The sequence below is a fragment of the Pan paniscus genome, chromosome 3 (genome assembly GCF_029289425.2).
Source record: "Pan paniscus chromosome 3, NHGRI_mPanPan1-v2.0_pri, whole genome shotgun sequence".
NCBI classification, from domain to species: domain Eukaryota; kingdom Metazoa; phylum Chordata; class Mammalia; order Primates; family Hominidae; genus Pan; species Pan paniscus.
Genome location: NC_073252.2, coordinates 152,719,944 through 152,740,005, shown reverse-complemented (window position 1 = coordinate 152,740,005; position 20,062 = coordinate 152,719,944). Strand labels below are relative to the sequence as shown.

Sequence of the window (20,062 nt, the reverse complement as noted above, 5' to 3'; positions counted from 1 at the left end):
CTTTATTTATTTATTTGAGACAGAGTTTCACTCTTGTTGCCCAGGCTGGGGTGCAATGGTGTGGTCTTAGCTCACTGCAACGTCCACCTCCTGGGTTCAAGCAATTCTCTTGCCTCCACCTCCCAAGTAGCTGGGATTACAGGCACCCACCACCATACCCAGTTAATTTTTGTATTTTTAGTAGAGACGGGGTTTCACCATGTTGGCCGGGCTGGTCTTGAACTACTGACCTCAAGTGATCCACACACCTCAGCCTCCCAAAGTGCTGGGATTACAGGTGTGAGCCACTGTGCCTCATGCTTTTTTTTTTTTTCTTTTTTTTTTTAAAGGATCCACTTCACCTGAAGGGTTTGGTATTGAGTATAAACGGGACCATTACTGGCTCCATGTATTCCCAAGTAACTGCTTTATTTAAAAAAGTCTGATTCTTTCCTTCTGAAAATTATTATGCAAATACAGTCAATTTCTTATTAGCCATTTATCTGTAATACACCTAGCTCTTCAAATTTTAACAATGTGGTCATCAACAATACAATTTAGAAGAGCAGGCTACTGCAAACAGGGAAATGTAGTTTTCAAAGAGAAATCACTTTTGTTTTGAGTTTACATCCACTCAAGAGGTAATGCAGCCTATTTATGAAATGTGGATACTGAAGGTATCTTCAGGTAATGCAGCCTATTCATGAATTGTGAACACAGAAGGTATCTTCAGGGAAAGATTTCAGAAAGCGGATAGCCAAGCAGTTGGCTACTAGCATAATGCGTAGCTTATCTTCATTCCTGATGGTCCCCACTGTAAACCTTGAACTTAAGCCCTTAAATATATACAATGATCATTTGTTGTACTGCATATTTTCAAGGAGACTAAATTAAATACAAAATTAAAAGTTATGACTTTATTCATGTAGCATAAATCCAAAGGAAAAAAATCCTTCACAAATAACAAAGATTAGGAAACAAAAGGTTTCAGAAGTTTTTAAGATTTTACAAGCATTTCAAAAATAAAATTTTTTACTAAAATCACTAAGAATCTAAATATATTCGGGAAGACATCTAGCTGGTTGGAAAATACAATACAAACCAAACTTCAATGAATGAAATGTAAGCTGAAAATGCTTAGTGGGATGAACCTAAAAGTACAATCATGTTTTCCTCAGATCTATTGTAACATATAATTTTCGTATCATAGGAAATAAAAAGCAGAAATTCTAATTTTCAGAAAATACATTAATAAATTAGTTAACATTCCTAGCAAATACTTATTTGCCCACCCCTAGTTTTTCTTCCCAATTAACATCCTTAGTTCTTCAATCCCACTGTTTCTTCCTCAGACTGGGATCTGTACTTCAGATCCCTTCTTAAGGAATGATACAGAGCCAATTTCAGAATATAAGTTTTACACTAAGTGTTATTCAACTGCCTTAACACTTTGAACATTGAGATACAATTTATATAAAATAAAATGCATACATCCTATGTTTATTTCAATGAGTTTTGATAATTGTATAAATCTATGTAACTGATACTCAAAACAAGATATAAAACATATCCCCAATCCAGAAATTTCCTGTACCCTTTTCCAGCCAACAGACCTTCACTTGGAGGCAGCCACCTTCTGATTTCTATTTCAATAGATCAGTTTTGCCTGTTCTTAGACTTCATATAATACGCATTAAGTATTTTTGTCTATCTTCTTTCTCTCAACATAATTTTAAGCACATTTGAATTAATTTTTACCAACAAAAAATTAGTTACAAAAAGAGGAGGCCTCTATACAAAATAAGGATTTTTTTTTTCCATTCACAAAGAGAATCTACTGACATATCTTGCCTTGCCAAGTCGAAACTCAAATAGCTTGTTTTGGTATAATTATTCCAGAAAGATAATCCAGACAATCTCTCAATATAATTTCTAAGATTCGTTCACATTGTATCTTTCAGTAGTTTCTTCATTTTTATGGTTATTACTTCATTGTGTGAATATACTTCAATTTCATTATCTATTTGCCTAATGATGAATATCTGGGTTGTTTCTAAGTTTTATTATGAATAAAGCTGCTATGAACATTTTTATACAAATCTTTTGGTGGATATATGTTTTCATTTCTTTTGGGTCAATATCTGGGAATGGGATTGCTAGGTCATAGGACAGATGACCCATACTGCTTAAAGAGTTCTCTAGTATGACCATTTTATATTCACACCAGTAAGATATGAGACTTCGAGTTGCTCCACATTCTAACATTTGGTACTGCCAGCAATTTTAATCATACCTATTCCAACCTCTCATTTCAGCTCATGCAGCTCTGCATTCCCTTGTTTTATATGCTAAACTTTCATTTGAAGTAAAGGTTGTTTTGTGGAAAAGAAAAAAAAGAGAACAACCTGATCAAATGTTATCTTTAATTTCCTATTTATATATGGAATACACATATTTTCATAGAACAAATTTGATATATACAAAGAAAAGCAAATAAGCTTAACCTTAAGTGGCAATTCTAATTAAGCAGTAATGGCTAATAGGAATTCTAGATTCAGAAAGATTCTGGTGGTGTGTCTGGAATAAACAGGAAAGCGAGTGACGACTTATGCCACATCTGACACAGGAGCAAGAGTAGAGACTGGTAATACATACACCACATACTTGTCAGGCCTGTTTATGTGGCTACTATAATTTGGTCTACCACCTTTCTGTATTCAACACAAAGACAGTCTGTTAGTGAATAATACCAGTAGGTTTCTCAGTGAAAATGTAAACAGTGGATAGATATATTGCTTCAATGTATTTCTTGTTTTGTTTCTAATTCGTCTTACACATCTTGACCAAACACCACTAATTCTTAGCTGCTTTTCTGTCTTAAAGATGAAGAAAACCCTTAATAGAGACATAAGTGTCTTCTCAAATTAATTTTGACTCCCTTTTTCTTTTGTTTCTGACTAGATACTCTTTAGACTAATTTTTCATTTAAAAAATATATTCCTCATAATTGGTTTCTTTCTTCTCTGTTAGCTATGTGAGTTCTACCACCATATCCATCCACTTTCTGATATATCTTTAAGTGTGCAACTTAGTGATTTTTATCACATGTACAACTAGCACCACTATAAAATTCTAGAACATTTTCATCATCCTAAAAAGAAACTCTGTTAACTATTAGCAGTTACTCCCATTCTCTCTTCTCTCAGCCCCAGCAACTACTAGCCTTTGTATTTCTACAGACTTGCCTATTCTGGACTTTTTGTATAAATTTATGTGGTCTTTTGGAACTGACTTCATAACATAATGCTTTCAAGGCTCATACATGTTGTAGCATGTATCAGAACTTCATCCCTTTTAATGGCTGAATAATGCATCATCATATAGCTAGATTACACATTGTTTATCCATTCTTCAGTTGATAGGTATTTGGGTTGTTTCAACCTTTTGGGTATTATTTATAATACTGCTAAGGAATAATATGTACAAGTGTTTGTGTGAACATATGTTTTCAATTCTCTTTAGTAAGTAACTAGGAATGAAACTGCTGAGTCATACAGTAATTCCCAGTAAAACTTTTTGAGAAATTGCTCAACTGTTTTCCAAGGTAGCTAAGATTATACTATTTTACATTCCCACCAGTGTTAAGGATGAGACACCTGATTTTTTCATCTATGAAGTATGTTTATCAGACCTTTAATACATATTTTAAGCATTTCTTTAGATACCTATGATATCTGTATTGAAATTTTTTTTAAAAAATCCTTATTGTACCATTTTATTATTTCAATTTCTAACATTCAATAACCATAACTGAAATAACTATCTCAATAACTTACTTTCACTCAAACACTAAATTTTATCTGCAAAAAAAAACCTTTTTTTTTTAAGCTATACTACTATACATTCCCAGATCATAAAATATGGCTGGGTTCAAACACAGAGATTAAAATATCATATAAGCATAAATAATACCTATCATTTATTTTGTACTTTCTATTCTAGTATAGAAAATCAAGAGCTAAATAAGCAGAGGAAATAAAGAAATGAAATTTCTTTAAAATGAAATTTTAAATTATCTAAAGATTACAATTTAAACCTTCGAAAGCAAGGGGTTGAAATTCTAGAAAATGCAAACTAATCTAGAGTGACTGCCTGAGAAAGAGAATGGAAGGAAGAATGGATTACAATGGGGCATCGGGCAACTTTTGGGGGTGAAAGAAATGTTTGTTTTCTTAATTGTGGTGTCATTTCATAGATGTAGACATAAATCAAAATGAACCAAATTGTACACTTTAAGTATGGGCATTTTGTTGTATTTTATTTATACCTCAATAAAGTCAGAAACATATTAAATAAAAACAAATAAAACTCAAGTGTGTCTTTGGGTTAGCTTCAGTATTTCCCAAACTACATCCCATTCAATTAAAGTGCAAGAATTTCTTAAAACAAGCATCCTATAGCCAAATAATCTCAAGAAAAATTTAGAACAGATAGGCTTATACATTAAACAGGTTGCTACCTCAATTACCTAGGATGCTAGTATGCACTATGATTTTCCCAAGGAAGTATTTAGTATACAGTTTTTCCCAAACCTGTTTGACCTTAGCAGCAGTTATTTCACTGAATTTTGAATATCAGGGAAGAAATCTCAATGGAGTTAATACATAATGGGAAAACATTAAAAACAAAACAGAACAAAATCTTCAAATATATTAAACACAGCAATTAAAAACTCAAATGCCTTCACAGGCAAGGCAATACACAAACAAAAAGAACACAAAGAGGGTCAAGAATAAAAAAACAGATACTTATTTGTACTGAAAATAAGTCTAGTTGCTTTCCATTAAAAAAAAATACATCTAGATCTTCTAGTTTGCTACCTTTGTATTAAGAGATAATTATATCCAACTCCTTTTAGTGCTACTTTCTAAGCCATTTGGAAAGTGAGTACTAGAACAGCAGCTTATGAGAGAAAAAATTACAATCAGAGCTGCAGCAATCTAGGTAGGCTTCAGTATAGGTTAAAAAAAAAGTTGTAGCTCACTAAATGAACCATGTGGGCAAAAAAGAAAAGCCTTAGAAAATACAGCAATTCTTTTCAAGTTTTATTTCTATAAGTAAAATCAGTCCTTGTAATTCAAATTTTGAACTATAAAAAGCTGTAAGGACCTCTAAGACTGGCATCACTTATTTGAATTTTTATGCTAAGATTAAGATCTGTAAAAATAAAATTTTAAGTCTCAAGTATAACAAGCATTTCTCTTTGAGTCTGAGAACAGATTTTATTAATTGTAATGGCAATATTATTAAGTGATAAAAATAACCACACAAGATTAGTACAACTGAATCCACATAACAGACTTATAAGTACTATTATTATCCCCTTTGTCAATGAGGAAGTGAAGCACAAAAAGGTCAAGTTAACTTACTCAAGAACACAAATGTAGTACATGAATTACATCCTAGAAAACATCACATCCTTTTGCCTCTACATGTAAAAAAAAGACTTTGTAAAGTAATAATCTTGACTCAAATAAGCTATCTTTTAACTTCCTACTAAAACTTATCTTCCTCAAGAAGTACCTTGTTGAATAAACTAAACACTAAGTCTTAGTAAATACAACTTTTATCCCAAATTGTTTCAATAAGATTTGGGTTTAAGGTTGAAAAACAAGAGAGTCCTATTCTCAAGATACTTTTGAGAAATACTTGGATAATCTATAAATAACACAGTAACTCCAAATATATCGAATTTATAATACTGTTTACCATCTTGGTGGTTCAAGGTATACTAGCATGTTAAATGTTTTGAGAAGACCTGAAAATACAGAAACCACTTTAACTTTTTAAAACATTTGCTTAATGAGTCTATAATTAACATGGATATTATAAAAAATACTTCATAAAGTTTCATTCTTTTCATTATAAAGAACAATTTAAAACTGGTTTTCTGACAATTAAATATATTACTTAATATTCCTAAGAGACTTTTACCTAATAAACTCTTACCTGTTTATTTTCTCCAAATTCTTCTACACAGGTCCAGGCTGAAGAGATTGTGTTCCCTGTCTGTAAGCAGTGAAGACAGAAAATAATTGAGTCTTTAGATTGATGTTATCCCTATCTTGGAAGTGCATGGAATCCTTGGTAACTTTAGTTAAAAACCTTTTGATCAGTAAATAAAAAAACAAATTTAGAGAAAAAGAAGTAAGGGGCAAATAGTTATTTCTGGAGTTCTATAAAGATGAACAAAGAGAAGAGTATTTTGATATTTGAATGAAAATTATGAGTAATACATTATCAGAAAAAAATTTATCTTTCTAAACAAATTATCATTTATCTTTCTAAATATTACTACCCTGCTAAGATAAAGAAGAGACTTTAAAAACAAATGAGATCACCCAATTTCTGATAAGCAGAAAGCCAAAGAATCTAAGTAAATTTGGGAAATAGAAACGTTGTATAAGGTATAGTTATTTTACATATGAAACACCATTTCCTTGCTGTCTTAAAAAAGATAGATGGCCAAAATAATACTAAACTTAAATCTTTCTTCCCAACAGCAAAATTTTATCTACTTGAAGTCTAATTTAGTCATATATAGTACAACTGTGGGCATCCATCTATTTTAGTGGTTATCTCTTCATATGCCTTAAAGCTTTCTGTTATGGATGTATATCCAAATCTATGCTAAGAAATTGTGTATAAAAGTATAAACAAATGAAAAATTTCTGATAACCTATAGAAAACTAGATATAAAAATAACCATCTAAAGATTATAATTCAGTATAAAAATAGTCACAATATCTTGTTTTTACATGATGAACTAGGTAACACTAATCAACCCTCTTGGTAAGAACTAGAAAATGTAAGAAATTATTAAAAACAAAAACATTTGTTTGAAATCACTGAGAACCAAGACAGTGACGAATTATGGGGCTGTGATCTCAGGCAAGAAGAAAACCCAAAGGTATGTGCACCTCTTTGGGAGGTGCATTTACTCTGGAAGGCTTGGCCAATTCCCAAAAGCTCCCTCTTGGGAATTAACAGAAGATGCCAAGAGACAAATGAAGCTAGGAAGACGAAAACTAGAACTAAAGAGCTACTAACAAGGAATGACTGGAATTGAGTAAAAATGGACCAGAAACAGACAAACTTTAACAGAGACTAAATTTAACTTCAATTCCTGCCTAGATTAAAGCAATCTGGGTTTGTCAGTCCTTTGGCCACCTTTCTGAAGCCAAAATAAATCTTCTATGAATAAATATAACATCGTGCTAGCCTTCAAATTGTCTCCACAATTTTCATACACAGTATCTGGCATTGAATAAAAAATAACCAGTCATACAAGGAGGTAAAATTACTATCACCTAAAACCAACAGAAACAGCAGACAACAGTAACAGATCCACAGGGTATTTAGATCATTAAATTTCAGAACTGAGTATTGAAATAACAATGCCTAATACACTCAAGAAAATAAAAGACTAAAATTTTTGGAAGGAAGTAGAAATCATAAAAGAGACTCAAATTTAATTCTAGAACTGAGAAATGAATCTAAATGAATGGTTCTTAGGATAAACCTTTTAAATTTTTTACAGATAAAAAAATTACAAACCAGAAGACAGGTAAGAAAATATAGACTGACATACAAAAGGATGGACAATACAGAAGAAATATAATCAATACACAGGTTACAGTAAAAAGGCTTAACATATGTGTAGCTGGATTACCATAAAGAAATAAGAGAGAAAATGAACAAATGCAGTATTTGGAAACACAATAACGTAGAACTTACTAATACATTAATCTAGACTTCAGAAGTGGTGAAAGTACCAAGCAAGACGAAAACTAAGAAGACTATACAAAAGTCAAATCCATAATAGTAAAACTTCTGAAAATCATAGATAAAAAGAAAATAGTAAAAGTAGCTGGGTACAGGGAATGATGGCACAATGTATGTTCAAAGGAGTAACAAGCTGATCAACAACAGATTTCCCAAGAGAAACAATAGAAGCTAAAGGACAGTGGAATCATAACTACTGCAAAGGGCTGAAGTAAAATAACTGCTGGCCTAGCAAAAATACCCTTTCAAATGGCAGGTGAACTAAGAATACATTCAGACAAACAAAAATAGAGATAATTTGTCAGGAGCATATCCACACAAAAGAAAATATGAATCAGTATTCTTTAGGTAGAATAAATAAACAATTCTAGTAGAAGCTTAGAGATGGAAGAAACAGAGGGCAAAGGAAATGATAAATGTGTAAATCAATATCAGTGTATATTAAGCCTAAAAACGATTATAACTAGATGTTTTTATTATATTGGGCATTGTGGGGTTTTAAATGTATAAGGTTTAAATATATATATAAGTACCAATGACACTACATAAATTGTAAAAGAAATGAAAGAAGTCAAAGTGTACTAAGTTCCTTGCATTGTCTAGGATGTGATAAAATACTAATTAATATTAGACTTCAGTAAGTTAGGAATGCATGTTGGCATTTATAGAGTAAGGACTAAGAGATTAAAGACTGTATAACTAATACAGCTAAAGAAAAGAAAGTCAAAATAAACACTGCATAAAAAAAAGGTGAGAAATGAAAAAATAAAACAAGCAGAGAAAACAGAATGCAAATGGCAAAATGAGAGACTTAATCCCAAGCCTATCGGCAAGGACATTAAATGTATATTTAGAAATTAATACTGAAGATTCAAGAAGAAATCAAAACATAAAAAATTTTTAAACAAATGATAATAAAAATAAAACATATCAAAATGTATGGAACGCAAGGCCAGGCATGATGGATCACACCTGTAATCCCAGCACTTTGGCAGGCCAAGGCGGGCACATCACCTGAGGTCAGGAGTTCGAGACCAGCCTGGCCAACATGGTGAAACCCCATCTCTACTAAAAATACAAAAATCAGCCGGGTGTGGTGTGCGCACCTGTAATCCCAGCTACTCGGGAGGCTGAGGCAAGAGAATTGCTTGAATCCAGGAGGCGGAGGTTACAGTGAGCCAAGATCACGCCACTGCACTCCAGCCTGGGCGACAGAATGAGACTCGTCAAAAAAAAAAAAAAAAAGAAAAAGAAAATAAAGAGAAAAACCAAATGTATGGAATGCAGCTCTAACCATACTTAGGAGAGATATTTGTAACCTTAATAAAAGAGGGGCTAAAAACTCTAAGATGGCCTCTTAAATAATATTCCACATATTCAAAAACGATGTAACACCAATCTTATATAAATTCTTACAGAGAACAGTGAAATTTAAAACATTTCCCAACTATTTTTATGAGGAAAAGAATGAGTCAATCTCACTAATGAACACAGATGTAAAAATCCTAAAAAATAAAACAAATGAATTTTAGCAATATATAAAAAGTATAATGTATAATGTACCATGACCAAATTGAGTTTACTTCGGAAATAAGATTCATGTAACATTCAAATATCAATCAATGCAACTTATTGCATTAAAAGAAGACAAAAATGATGTAATTAACTAGATGCAAAAAAGTATTTGACAAAATTCATGACCCATTCATGATAAAAACTCATACAAAGCAGGAATAAAAGAGAGTATCTTAAGTGATAAAGGACTTCTATAATAAAAGCTATAACACACATCATATCTTAGTGGAGAAATACTGAAAGTTTACAAGGATGGTTTTTATCATAATTTGTATTCAATGTTGAAAAAGTAGTTCTAGCCAGTGCAGTAAGGCAAGAGAAAAAAAAAATATGTGTATAAAGGATGGAAAGGAAGAAAAAGATCTTTACATTTAGTTGATAAAAGTGTATGCAGAAAAATTACTGTAGAGTCAAACTATTTGACACAAATAAGTAGTTTTACCCAATATATTAAAAAATAAATCGTTTTCACATAAAGCAGGAACAATTAGAAACTGAAATTAATATAAGTTATTTTTTATGATGACATTATGAAAAACACTAGGTATAAGTCTGGAGAAAGATGTAGAAGATATTTAAACAGTAAACTACTGAGAGAGCAAAGTTTTTAAAAGCCTAGGTAAATGAAGAGAGGTATCATGTTCATGGATCAGAAGACCCAATACTATAAAAATGTTATTGTTCCCAAACTGATCTACAGATTCAATTCCGTTCCAATCAAAATCCCATTAGGATTTTGGTCTTGGATATAAAGTTACAAACTGATTCTAAAATTCATATGGAAACTCAAGGGCTGAGAAAAGTCAAGATAATTGTGAAGAAGAAAAAATAAGTGAGAAAATATTATTTACACAATATAAAGTTACAGAATTAAGACAATATGGTATTGGTGCAAAAACAAACAGATCAATGGAATAGAATGTTAATATCCAGAATGAGTCACATATGTGTGTGCGTATTAGAAGGCAGTGTATATACACATACTTGATTTACATTAAGGTGGCACTGCAGAGTCATGGGAAAATGGCAAGTCTTCAAAAAATGGTGTTGGTTAAGTGAATATTCATATGAGCGGGGCAGACTCTGATACTTCGCATTGTCACTAAATTTAGATGATATGAAGTTTCTAAAAGATAATAAAGAAAATATTTCATGACCCTGTGGTGAGTAAAGGTTTTCTAAGCAGGATGCAAATGGCACTAGTAAGATTGATCAATTGAATCATATTAAAATTAAGAACTTCTATGTTTCAAAACATACCTGAATAAACAGGTAAGTCATAGAGTAGAACAAGATATTTTAAAAATATATTCAATAAAGGACTTCTATATTAAGTAATAAAAAACAGACAAACCAATAAAATGAAGGAGCAAGACTTGAACAAGAAAGATACTTCACCAATACAATAGTGTAATGCCCTATAATCCTAAGATGATCAATATCGTAAGTTATCATCATATAAAAATTACAATCTCAGTAAGAAATATACACTAATCAGAATATCCAAAATGTAAAAGACTGATATCTAAGTGTTGGCAAGAATGTGAAATAACTGGAACTCCCATTTACTGCTAGTAAAGTGTAAATCAGTATACTTACTTTGGAAAATTATTTGGCCCTATTTACTACAGTTTAAAAAACATGACCCACCACTTTCACTCCTATATATTCAACAGGAATGTGTGCAAATGAGCACCAAAAACACTATGTTCAAGAATCTTTAGAGTGTCATTATTCAAACAGCTCCAAACTGATAGTTCTTTATATTTTCATCAACAAAGACAGCAAGTTATATACAACACTCCGATGAAACAGAGGTATCAATGACAGCAAATGAACAGTACTGCTACCTGAAACAGTATGAATCAATCCACAAACATAATGTTAAAAGAAGCCAGACAAGATGACATAAAATGTTATATAAGTTTCAAAAATACATAGAATAAGTCAGAGGAGTGGCCTCCTTTGAGCAGGAAGGAAAGTAATGTCTGGAGAAAATACAAAAGAGTATTTTGGAGTGTTGATATTTTATGTCTTTACCTCGGTGGTGAGTTATACCGACATAGTCCCTCATGGTAATTTACTGAATTTACACTCATTATTTGTGCACTTTTCTGTTTGTATGTAATGTTATAGCTTAAGGAGTTTAAAAAAAAAGAGGGGGGGAGGGGATAAAAACCTGCCAGTGATATATATAAAGGAGAAGTTGATAATGTATAATTATGATAAAATATAAAATCACTTTATAGTTACTACCAAAATAGAGCATATGTGATTCAGACTAATTTAAAAACTATAATGATTTTCAATACAGATGCTATATAGAAATATTATTAAATACAGAACAATTCTTTTCTTCATAATGGCCTTCACTATCTACCACCTGGAGTTTTAGAATTAGCTTTGTTAATCTTTGGTTTGAATGAAATCAAATTTAACAGGAAAAATGCTGGGATTTAAATTACCAATGTATAAGAATTAAATTTCTGTCGGCATATAGAAGAGATGGTGATCATTCTCACAACAAAAGCAAAAACTTAGCAGAGTCTCAATTTCCTGTCAAATGCAAGGTTGCTACTTACTGGTCTTTCACCCAATTTAATTTACCATCTTATTTGTGTCATTCCTTTTTAAAAAGCAACAACTGTTAATGAATATATTCTGAGAAATTATTTCAAAAGTGATTATTTAGTAGGCAAGACAATAAGAAAGAGACTAGGGGAAAGAAAAGGCATGTCAAAAAGTGGAGAATAAGAATAGGATAAATTAAACTTCAGAGACCAGAGTCAGGATCTTTACCACCTCTCTGTAAAATGGGAATCATTAAATGTTTCATATTTAGTTTTCTATAAGTTATGCAGGTATAAGGGCCAAAATAAGGGAAAACTAAGTAAAAATCTAAGTAGGCTCCTAATTTTCATTATTTTCAAGAAAACATAACACTGTAGATAGATGACTTGTTCTACAAAGATGTGATGAAGTTTAAAATGTCACTGAAAACTAATTACAAAAGCATATTCTATATCTTTGAAGAAGATTTTACTGGTCTTTAGTTTGACAGAAAATTCCGTATAAATTTTAAAGTAAATGATATGAAAGATAAAAATTATTTTCAGACTCTCAGATATGTCATACTATTTCTTCTTTTGAAGACAGAAAATAACTGAGTGCACAGGATTCCGGTGTATTCCAAATAAGCCTACTATATGAGCACCTGGAATTTTCAAGCTTTTTTCCTATCTTTAGGAAACTAAACTGAAAGGAACACCACCATCTTCTCAGTCTACACCTGTGTAGAAGAATATAAAAGTATAATGCTAGTAATAAACTAAGATTAGAAATAACATACAATAAGCGACTGATATTTCCTATTTGTGAAGCCTTGATCAAACGTTATAGATTATGCTAGATATAACTGTGGACTATATAATGAATTTTAAAAGAAATTTAAAAATTGCACATAAATCATTATATTCTATATTATATTTGGTTGATATAAACACAAAGGTTTTCTCAGAGGGTTTAAAAATAACAATTACAACCTTAATCTCCTATTCCACTATACAAATTTATATACATATATATAATATACACATATCCAATATAAAATCATCCATAGGCCCTTGTCTATATTTCAGGGGTTTCTACTATTTTGAAACCTCCAACATTAGCATGTTAAAAATTATATACTGATAATTTTTACTTTGGTGACATATACACAGATATTTCAGCCCATTAACCACCATTCATAATTTAACCATGCCTGTGTTTATACCTGTCAACTTCCTATCTCATATATTTCTTTCCCAATCCTTTCTTCTTTCTGCTCAAAGCACAGCCGAAATGTATCTTTCCTTGGAATCTTTATCTTTTAACTTTATAGCATGTAGATTGCTTTAAATTATTTGGAAAGCACCATATGCTGAGTACTAAAGGAGACAGTACTCACCCATATAATGCAGGGAATAACAACAAATCATACAGTCCACTGGGTTTATACACACTGATGGATGAAAAATTTTGAGTAAATAAAAAATATAAAAATTATTGAGTAATATCATAAAGAAAAAGTCATTTTGGGTTACTATGTCCAATAAAAGCTTAATATAAAAGTATATAAGGATAAGCAGAATATTCTAAGCACAGTGCACAGCAATGGGAAAGGCCTAGACCTACCAATGAGCATGGCAAATTCAGATGATCACAGCAGGAAATGTATGGCTATGGTTAGGTTAAGTGGGGCCAAACAGTACAGCATTCTGAACAGGAGAATGTGGAGTTCAGAGTATTTGATTATACTACAATAGCAAGCCATGATAGGTTCCTGACTAAGGAAGTAACAATGAAAAAGCATAAACCTATTTGGACTGATAAATTATATGGCTAAACTATGTATTGGGATGTTTTGAATATAATCAGAGTAAAATGAGTACCAAGTAACAGGGGACCAGGAAATAGATACAAACAAACTTTGCCTGTTTGACATTCTGTCTAGAATCTGGATGGGGGAAAGACATATATCATCTGCCACCTTGACACATGCCATTCATTGGCTGGCAATACTGATCCTAGGGTAAATTTAAAAATCATGAAGCTACCTTGTAAACAAGATATGTTTACAAGATTTTTCTAACTCAGAATAACTCAGAATTCAACCAGATGTCTCAGGTCAACATTACAATGGAGTGGGTTCTGGTACATGGGCCTGTAGGTTTCCTAAAGCCAAAATAGTCTCTGGAAAAAAGGTAAGGCAGGACTGAAAGCCCATCTCATTGTATTTTAACTTACAGAAACATAATTTGCCAATAATATTTCACAAGTCCACTGTCTGTTATCAAATGTTTAATATTAGACAAAAACCAGTTTTTCATTGGAATCATGTGAATTTACAAAGGATGGCAGTTAAGAGCACAGCCTCTTATGCTAACTAGGATCTTGGGCAAATTATTTAACATACTGAAGCCTGTTTGTTAAAAAAAAAAAAAGTAAAGAAGTGTCAATATTAAAATCCTATCTACAACAGGCCAGGCGTGCTCATTCATGCCTGTAATCCTAGCACTTTGGGAGGAAGAGGCAGTCGGATCACTTGAGGTCAGGAATTAGTGACCAGCCTGGCCAACACAGGGAAACCCCGTCTCTACTAAAAATATGAAAATTAGCCAGGCATCGCAGTACATGCCTGTAATCCCAGCTACTCGGGAGGCTGAGGCAGGAGAATCACTTGAACCCGGGAGGCGGATGTTGCAATGAGCCAAGATCGCACCACTGCACTCCAGCCTGGGTGACACAGCGAAACTCCATCACACACACACACACACACACAGACAGACACACACACACACACAGACACACACACACACACAGAGAGACACACACACACACACATATCCTATCTACCACAAAAAACTGTGAGACTAAGACATCATATAAAGGCATTTAGCACAAAATCTAACACGTAGTAACTGTTCAAAGAATCTTAACTATTATTATTTCTAATATTTATATTACATATGATTGGAAACTAGTATCTTGGATTCGTTTTCTGAATAATTATTCTTCACTATTTACATGGTACTTAATATATATAAAAGGGAATGTTCTGGGCCCTTTATAATTGTAACTCATTTAATACATGTAATTACCCTATGAGATACTGTTATCATCATTCCTATTTTACAAATGATGAAACTGAAGGACAGAGAAGTTAAGTAACTTTCCCAAGTAAGTAATGAAGCTAGAATGTGAACCCAGGAAATCTGGCTCGAAATGCCATACTCGTTTTTCCTATGTTGCCTATATGCTGTGCCATAGTACTTAATTTCCTTTTCCTGAAATTCTTTCTAAAGTGCAATGTACCATTTCCAGACCCCAATACCAGTTTAGGTCAGGTCATCCAATTGTATGTTCTCATAACACCCCGTACTACTTCAGAGCATTCATCAGAACTCTAACTGAATATTGGTCTCAATAGAATGTAAGGTCTATGAAAGCAGCAACTGTGTCTAATTCACTACAGTGATCCTCATAACTTTACACAAAACAGCCTTAGGTAAGTATTTGTTGAAGGAACACATTTTAACAAGGTTTAACAATCAGCCATCTGCCAGTTAATAAACTAAACATGAGAAGCCTAAAGGAATGAATAGTAAGCAAAAGGGATATTCTTACGAGAATAAAAATTCCCAAATCAAACTTTCTTAATCAGTTTGCAAAAAGTAAATTAAAAAGTAAATTTCTCAGAGGGCTTGAAAATGGCAAGGCCATTATATTCCAAGTGGTATCAGGGAACATAATTCTGAGTTACAATAGTAAAGACTCTTTCCTTCCCCCATATATTTCATGGATTTAAAATAAATGTTAAAAAATTATTTGTTTGTTGTTTTGTACTGAGAGAATTTTTAGCAGCTGAAAGGCTTAGATAGTTCTGACTTATATTAAGCCATAATCTACCTCCTTAAAACTTTGCTCTTTTAGACTTAATTCCACTGCCTAGAGCTCCAAAGATAAAGACTGAAGTCTTTTTTCCACGTGCGAGCACTTCAAACATTTGAAAACTGCAATCACATTTCCTCTGTGAGTATTAGTATTTACACACTAAACAGCTCCAAATATTTCAGTTGTTCACTGTCCTATTACATATTATGGCGTTTCCAAGCTCACCCTAGTTGTCAAGGTTGAATTAAATTGTGGTGCCCATAAGCAACCAAAACATTCCAAATATAGTCTGAGTAGAATAAAATTATTTAGTCTTGATACTATGTAACTTTCCTATTTTACCTTGAGTTATATTAATTTGAGACTCTCTAGAGTAGAAAGACTCTTATTCCAATTTTGACAAAATAACACAAGTTCTCACCCTTGGCTGGCTTTCATTTTTTCCCAATAATGAAATACAGAAACAGAGAAATATATACAGTATAGATGTGTATGCCTTACATAATTAAAAAAAGGAAAACATGTACTCACCACCCAGGTTTAGAAATAGGAAATTACCAGTACCTCAGAAGTCCCTTTGAGTCCTTTCCAATTTCTCCCTCCAAGTAGTAACTTTTAAATGTTAGTAATTCCCTGGCATTTTTATGGTTTTACCTCATAATCGTCTATCCCTAAACAACCTATTGTTTGGTTTTGCTTGGCTTTATTTTCCTAATCATAATTTCCAATTGTCTCAATTTCTCCAATTTAAAATCTGAATCCTTTTGTATTTTACATATTTTTAAGGAGCCACCTCAAATCTTTTGTGGAATGAGGCAGGAATGAAAGTGAACAACCTACCCTTACCAGTAAAAACCATGAAGAAAAAACAGAGGGCAGACTAATGTAATACTTAGGTAAGTGCACTGCATCAGTATGAAACAATGTCATCTCTGCAGGATAAGAAATTGAGTGGAGGAGAAATTGAACATCTTTCCAACTTTTCCTAAGCTGGGTTTTGTATTGAATTTGTGTAAATTTCTAGAATCAATATACTATATATTTAAAGAGCATTCTAGGATAAACAAGTAAGCTAACTGTATTCAGATTATTTCCTTTCCATTTTTCATGCCTCCTATCTAAATATTTGGGAGTTGATTATACAAGTTTTTGTCATAGAAAACTCATTATAAATAATTTCAGAATTAAAAAACTAAAATTAAAAATCATTACAGAAAAATTCTGATTAAATCTAAAGGCAATGAAATAATTCTCCAATATATCAATTCAAATAAGAGCATCTGATATCATCAAGCTGCTTTCCAAGGCCTCAGAGGATTGATGAAAACCCTGTCCATCCTTCTCCTAAGCCACATTAGCTAATGTAGCAACACCCTGCCTGGAGCATAAATCACAATAAAAAAATACATAAATAAGAAAATAAAATGTAAAGATATAAAAAAATCAATAAAAGTGAGTTTTAGAACACTAGTATATTAGTGAGAAATAGAAGAGTCACACATACATATATGTATTTCAATACAATAACTTAAAAATCTTAAGTCTATCTACTAAGTAAAATTGGGAAAATATTAAGAAATAAAGAGAAAATCATTACTATCTCATTTGTAAATCCCTCTCCGAAACTAAGTGAGTGCCTTCACAGTGAAAGCAATCATATTTTTGCTTAGTATTGCCTCTTTCCCTTTAATTCTTAAGTGAAAAGAAATAATCTTTCAATGTTCTGGTATAATCACTATTTCTATACTTGATACACACACCTAAGTTCACACCAAGGAATCCCTTAAGGGATTCTTATTCTCTCAAGGAAACACATGTACACACATATATACAAGTGAAATGCCTTTAAATTAACAAGCATTTCACTGCTTGAATTATTTATAGTGCAGAACAGAATCTTAACCTGTTTTCCAAAGATTGATAATGGCTCACCTGGAACCTTATAAATTCTGTGCCCCAAATTATCCAATACTTTCATAAATTCGTAACTACAGATTTGGTCACCCTTGGACCAAAAATTAACTGGGCAGCAGCAGAAAAAAAAAAGCCGTCCACATACATGGCACATATGCTGCAAATTTTGTGGGTATTCATTTACCCCATAATCTGGCCAGTAAACAAGCAGACTGGAACTATGTATTGCTGAAACAAAGTTAACTCTGGCCAGTAAACAAGCAGACTGGAACTATGTATTGCTGAAACAAAGTTAACAAGAAAAAAATTAAGTAAATGGGCTTCGGTCTTACAAAAATCCACATACAAAACAGGATTAAAGAAAAGTACAAAGAAAAAAAGTAACTCTAATAAAAACAACCTTAGACTACATAATGGAAGGACAATCAAATTGCACAAAAGAAAAAGTAAAGCATAGGTCAACAAAGATTTATCTACTCTATAAAAAGGTGGAGTTTTATATCATGGTTTACATTTTTATTTAAATAAGTGCCAATCCCTTGAATTTGTGTACAGAAATCAAGGTATACTGTTTAAACACACAAGAATAGTAACAAAGTACACAAACCAAATTATCAGGCAATACAACTGTTTAAGAGATTGATGTTTTCTGATAATTGTACTCTTAAATACTTTTTAATCCAAAGTTATAAACATAATTATAGTAGAGCTGATAATACTATTAGTGTAGTACAAAGATTATATTTACTGAATCAAAGCAATGTATAGGCAAACTAAATTTATTTAGTTACCCAAATTATTTTCTTAAAATATGAACTATTGTGTACATAAAATTTCATATGCAGGCCATTCTTATAGCTCAAATGTTACTTGCTATATATGAGACAAATAAGGACCCGCATATCATTAATACATCTCTAACCAAATACTATCACTTAAGGAGCATGAAAATCCAAGGAGTTATTAATATTCTGGTGATTTAAAGTTTCTAATTATTTGGGGATACTAAGGTTTTTAATTATTGTTCTTCTGTTTTGAAGCTTCACTGGAAAGTGAACCATTCTTGGAGGTAAGGTACTACCAGGTCTTGGAAAGAGGAAGAAATGCTCTGGGATTGATGATATATCAGATATTAACTAGTAAGGGCAGATACTATGTTTGATTTTACCTAAAAGGCCTGGAAGAAACACTGAATTTTAAAGTAGTTAAAAGCATAAAATAAATTCGCCATAGTGAAACCATCATTCTACATCTTCTATCTCCTTATTCATGAGTCCATTCACTTAATTACACTGCTACAGCATAAAAAATTATTGTCTACTAAATATTAAACAGGAAGCAGAGATAAGGGCATGATAGGCTGAAGAAGACTAAGTAGAGAGCATTTCACAGAGATTTTTCTGATTCTAAAAAAAAAAGAAAGGTAAGACAAAGAGGAGCTACAAATCAATGTAACATTAAATTTCCTTTTAAAGCCACATTAAAAATACGTATTTAGGGACATCATGTGGCAAAATTATGAACTGCTACCTTAAAAATATGTATTTAGGGACATCATGTGGCAAAATTATGAACTGCTACTAACATTAAATTGTGTGTATATTTAACATATACACACAATTGCTAATGGCATCTGATATAAAGGGAAATTTTTAAAACCATTTTTTAAAATATGAATTAAATAAGATCAGACATTAGATTAATACAGCAGTAGCTGCTATTAAAACTAGTTTATTAGAAGGAGTATTTTAGGACTGTATTAACCAAAGACATTAAGAAGTTATAGGGTAAAGAATCAAGCATGATCAAATAGACTTATGAAGTAAATAAAATAATAAGGATCACCTTCATCAGTTAATAAACCTATGGGACAGATACTCCCCACATGGCATGTTTTGATACACATCATTATTTTCCTAGATCCTCTGTTACAAAAAGAAAATTTAGTTTCCAAACTTTTAAGTAGTTGACTTGTTTTATAAAAACCTTGGTTTTGGCTATAGTAATTGATTAGCAAATTCAGAGAAGAAAATAACTGAAAAACAATTAGTTGTCATCATGCAAATAAAATTTGACTGACTGAATCTTTTATTTGTTTATTTTTTTGTCCAGCTGTTCTGCTGTGAAGTAGGGGGGCATAAGCTTTGAATTCTATAAAGGAAGGGATATTAAACTGATGGATTATTTCTTGCAAAAGCAGCTGTTGGTTTTAAACTACTTGTACTCAAATATGTATCTCTGCAGACATAAAATATTTTAAAGTATTATTTTTGGTTCTACATAGGATTTTGACCATATTTTAAATGAAACCATA

The 20,062-nt window shown here is 32.0% G+C and overlaps 1 protein-coding gene across 8 annotated transcripts in view; it reads right to left on the bottom strand.

Moving 5' to 3' along the window:
- The window catches only part of RBM46 (RNA binding motif protein 46), a 47,624-nt gene that overhangs the window by 2,339 nt on the left and 25,223 nt on the right, over positions 1-20,062 (bottom strand). Inside the window, exon 5 of one of the 8 annotated variants that reach the window (XM_055111957.1) lies at positions 5,993-6,048. The exons of the other annotated variants lie outside the window; for them this stretch is intronic. Coding sequence (XP_054967932.1) covers positions 5,993-6,048 — 56 coding nt within the window. Of the gene's footprint in view, positions 1-5,992; positions 6,049-20,062 lie in introns of those variants that run through there. 8 annotated transcript variants of the gene reach the window in all.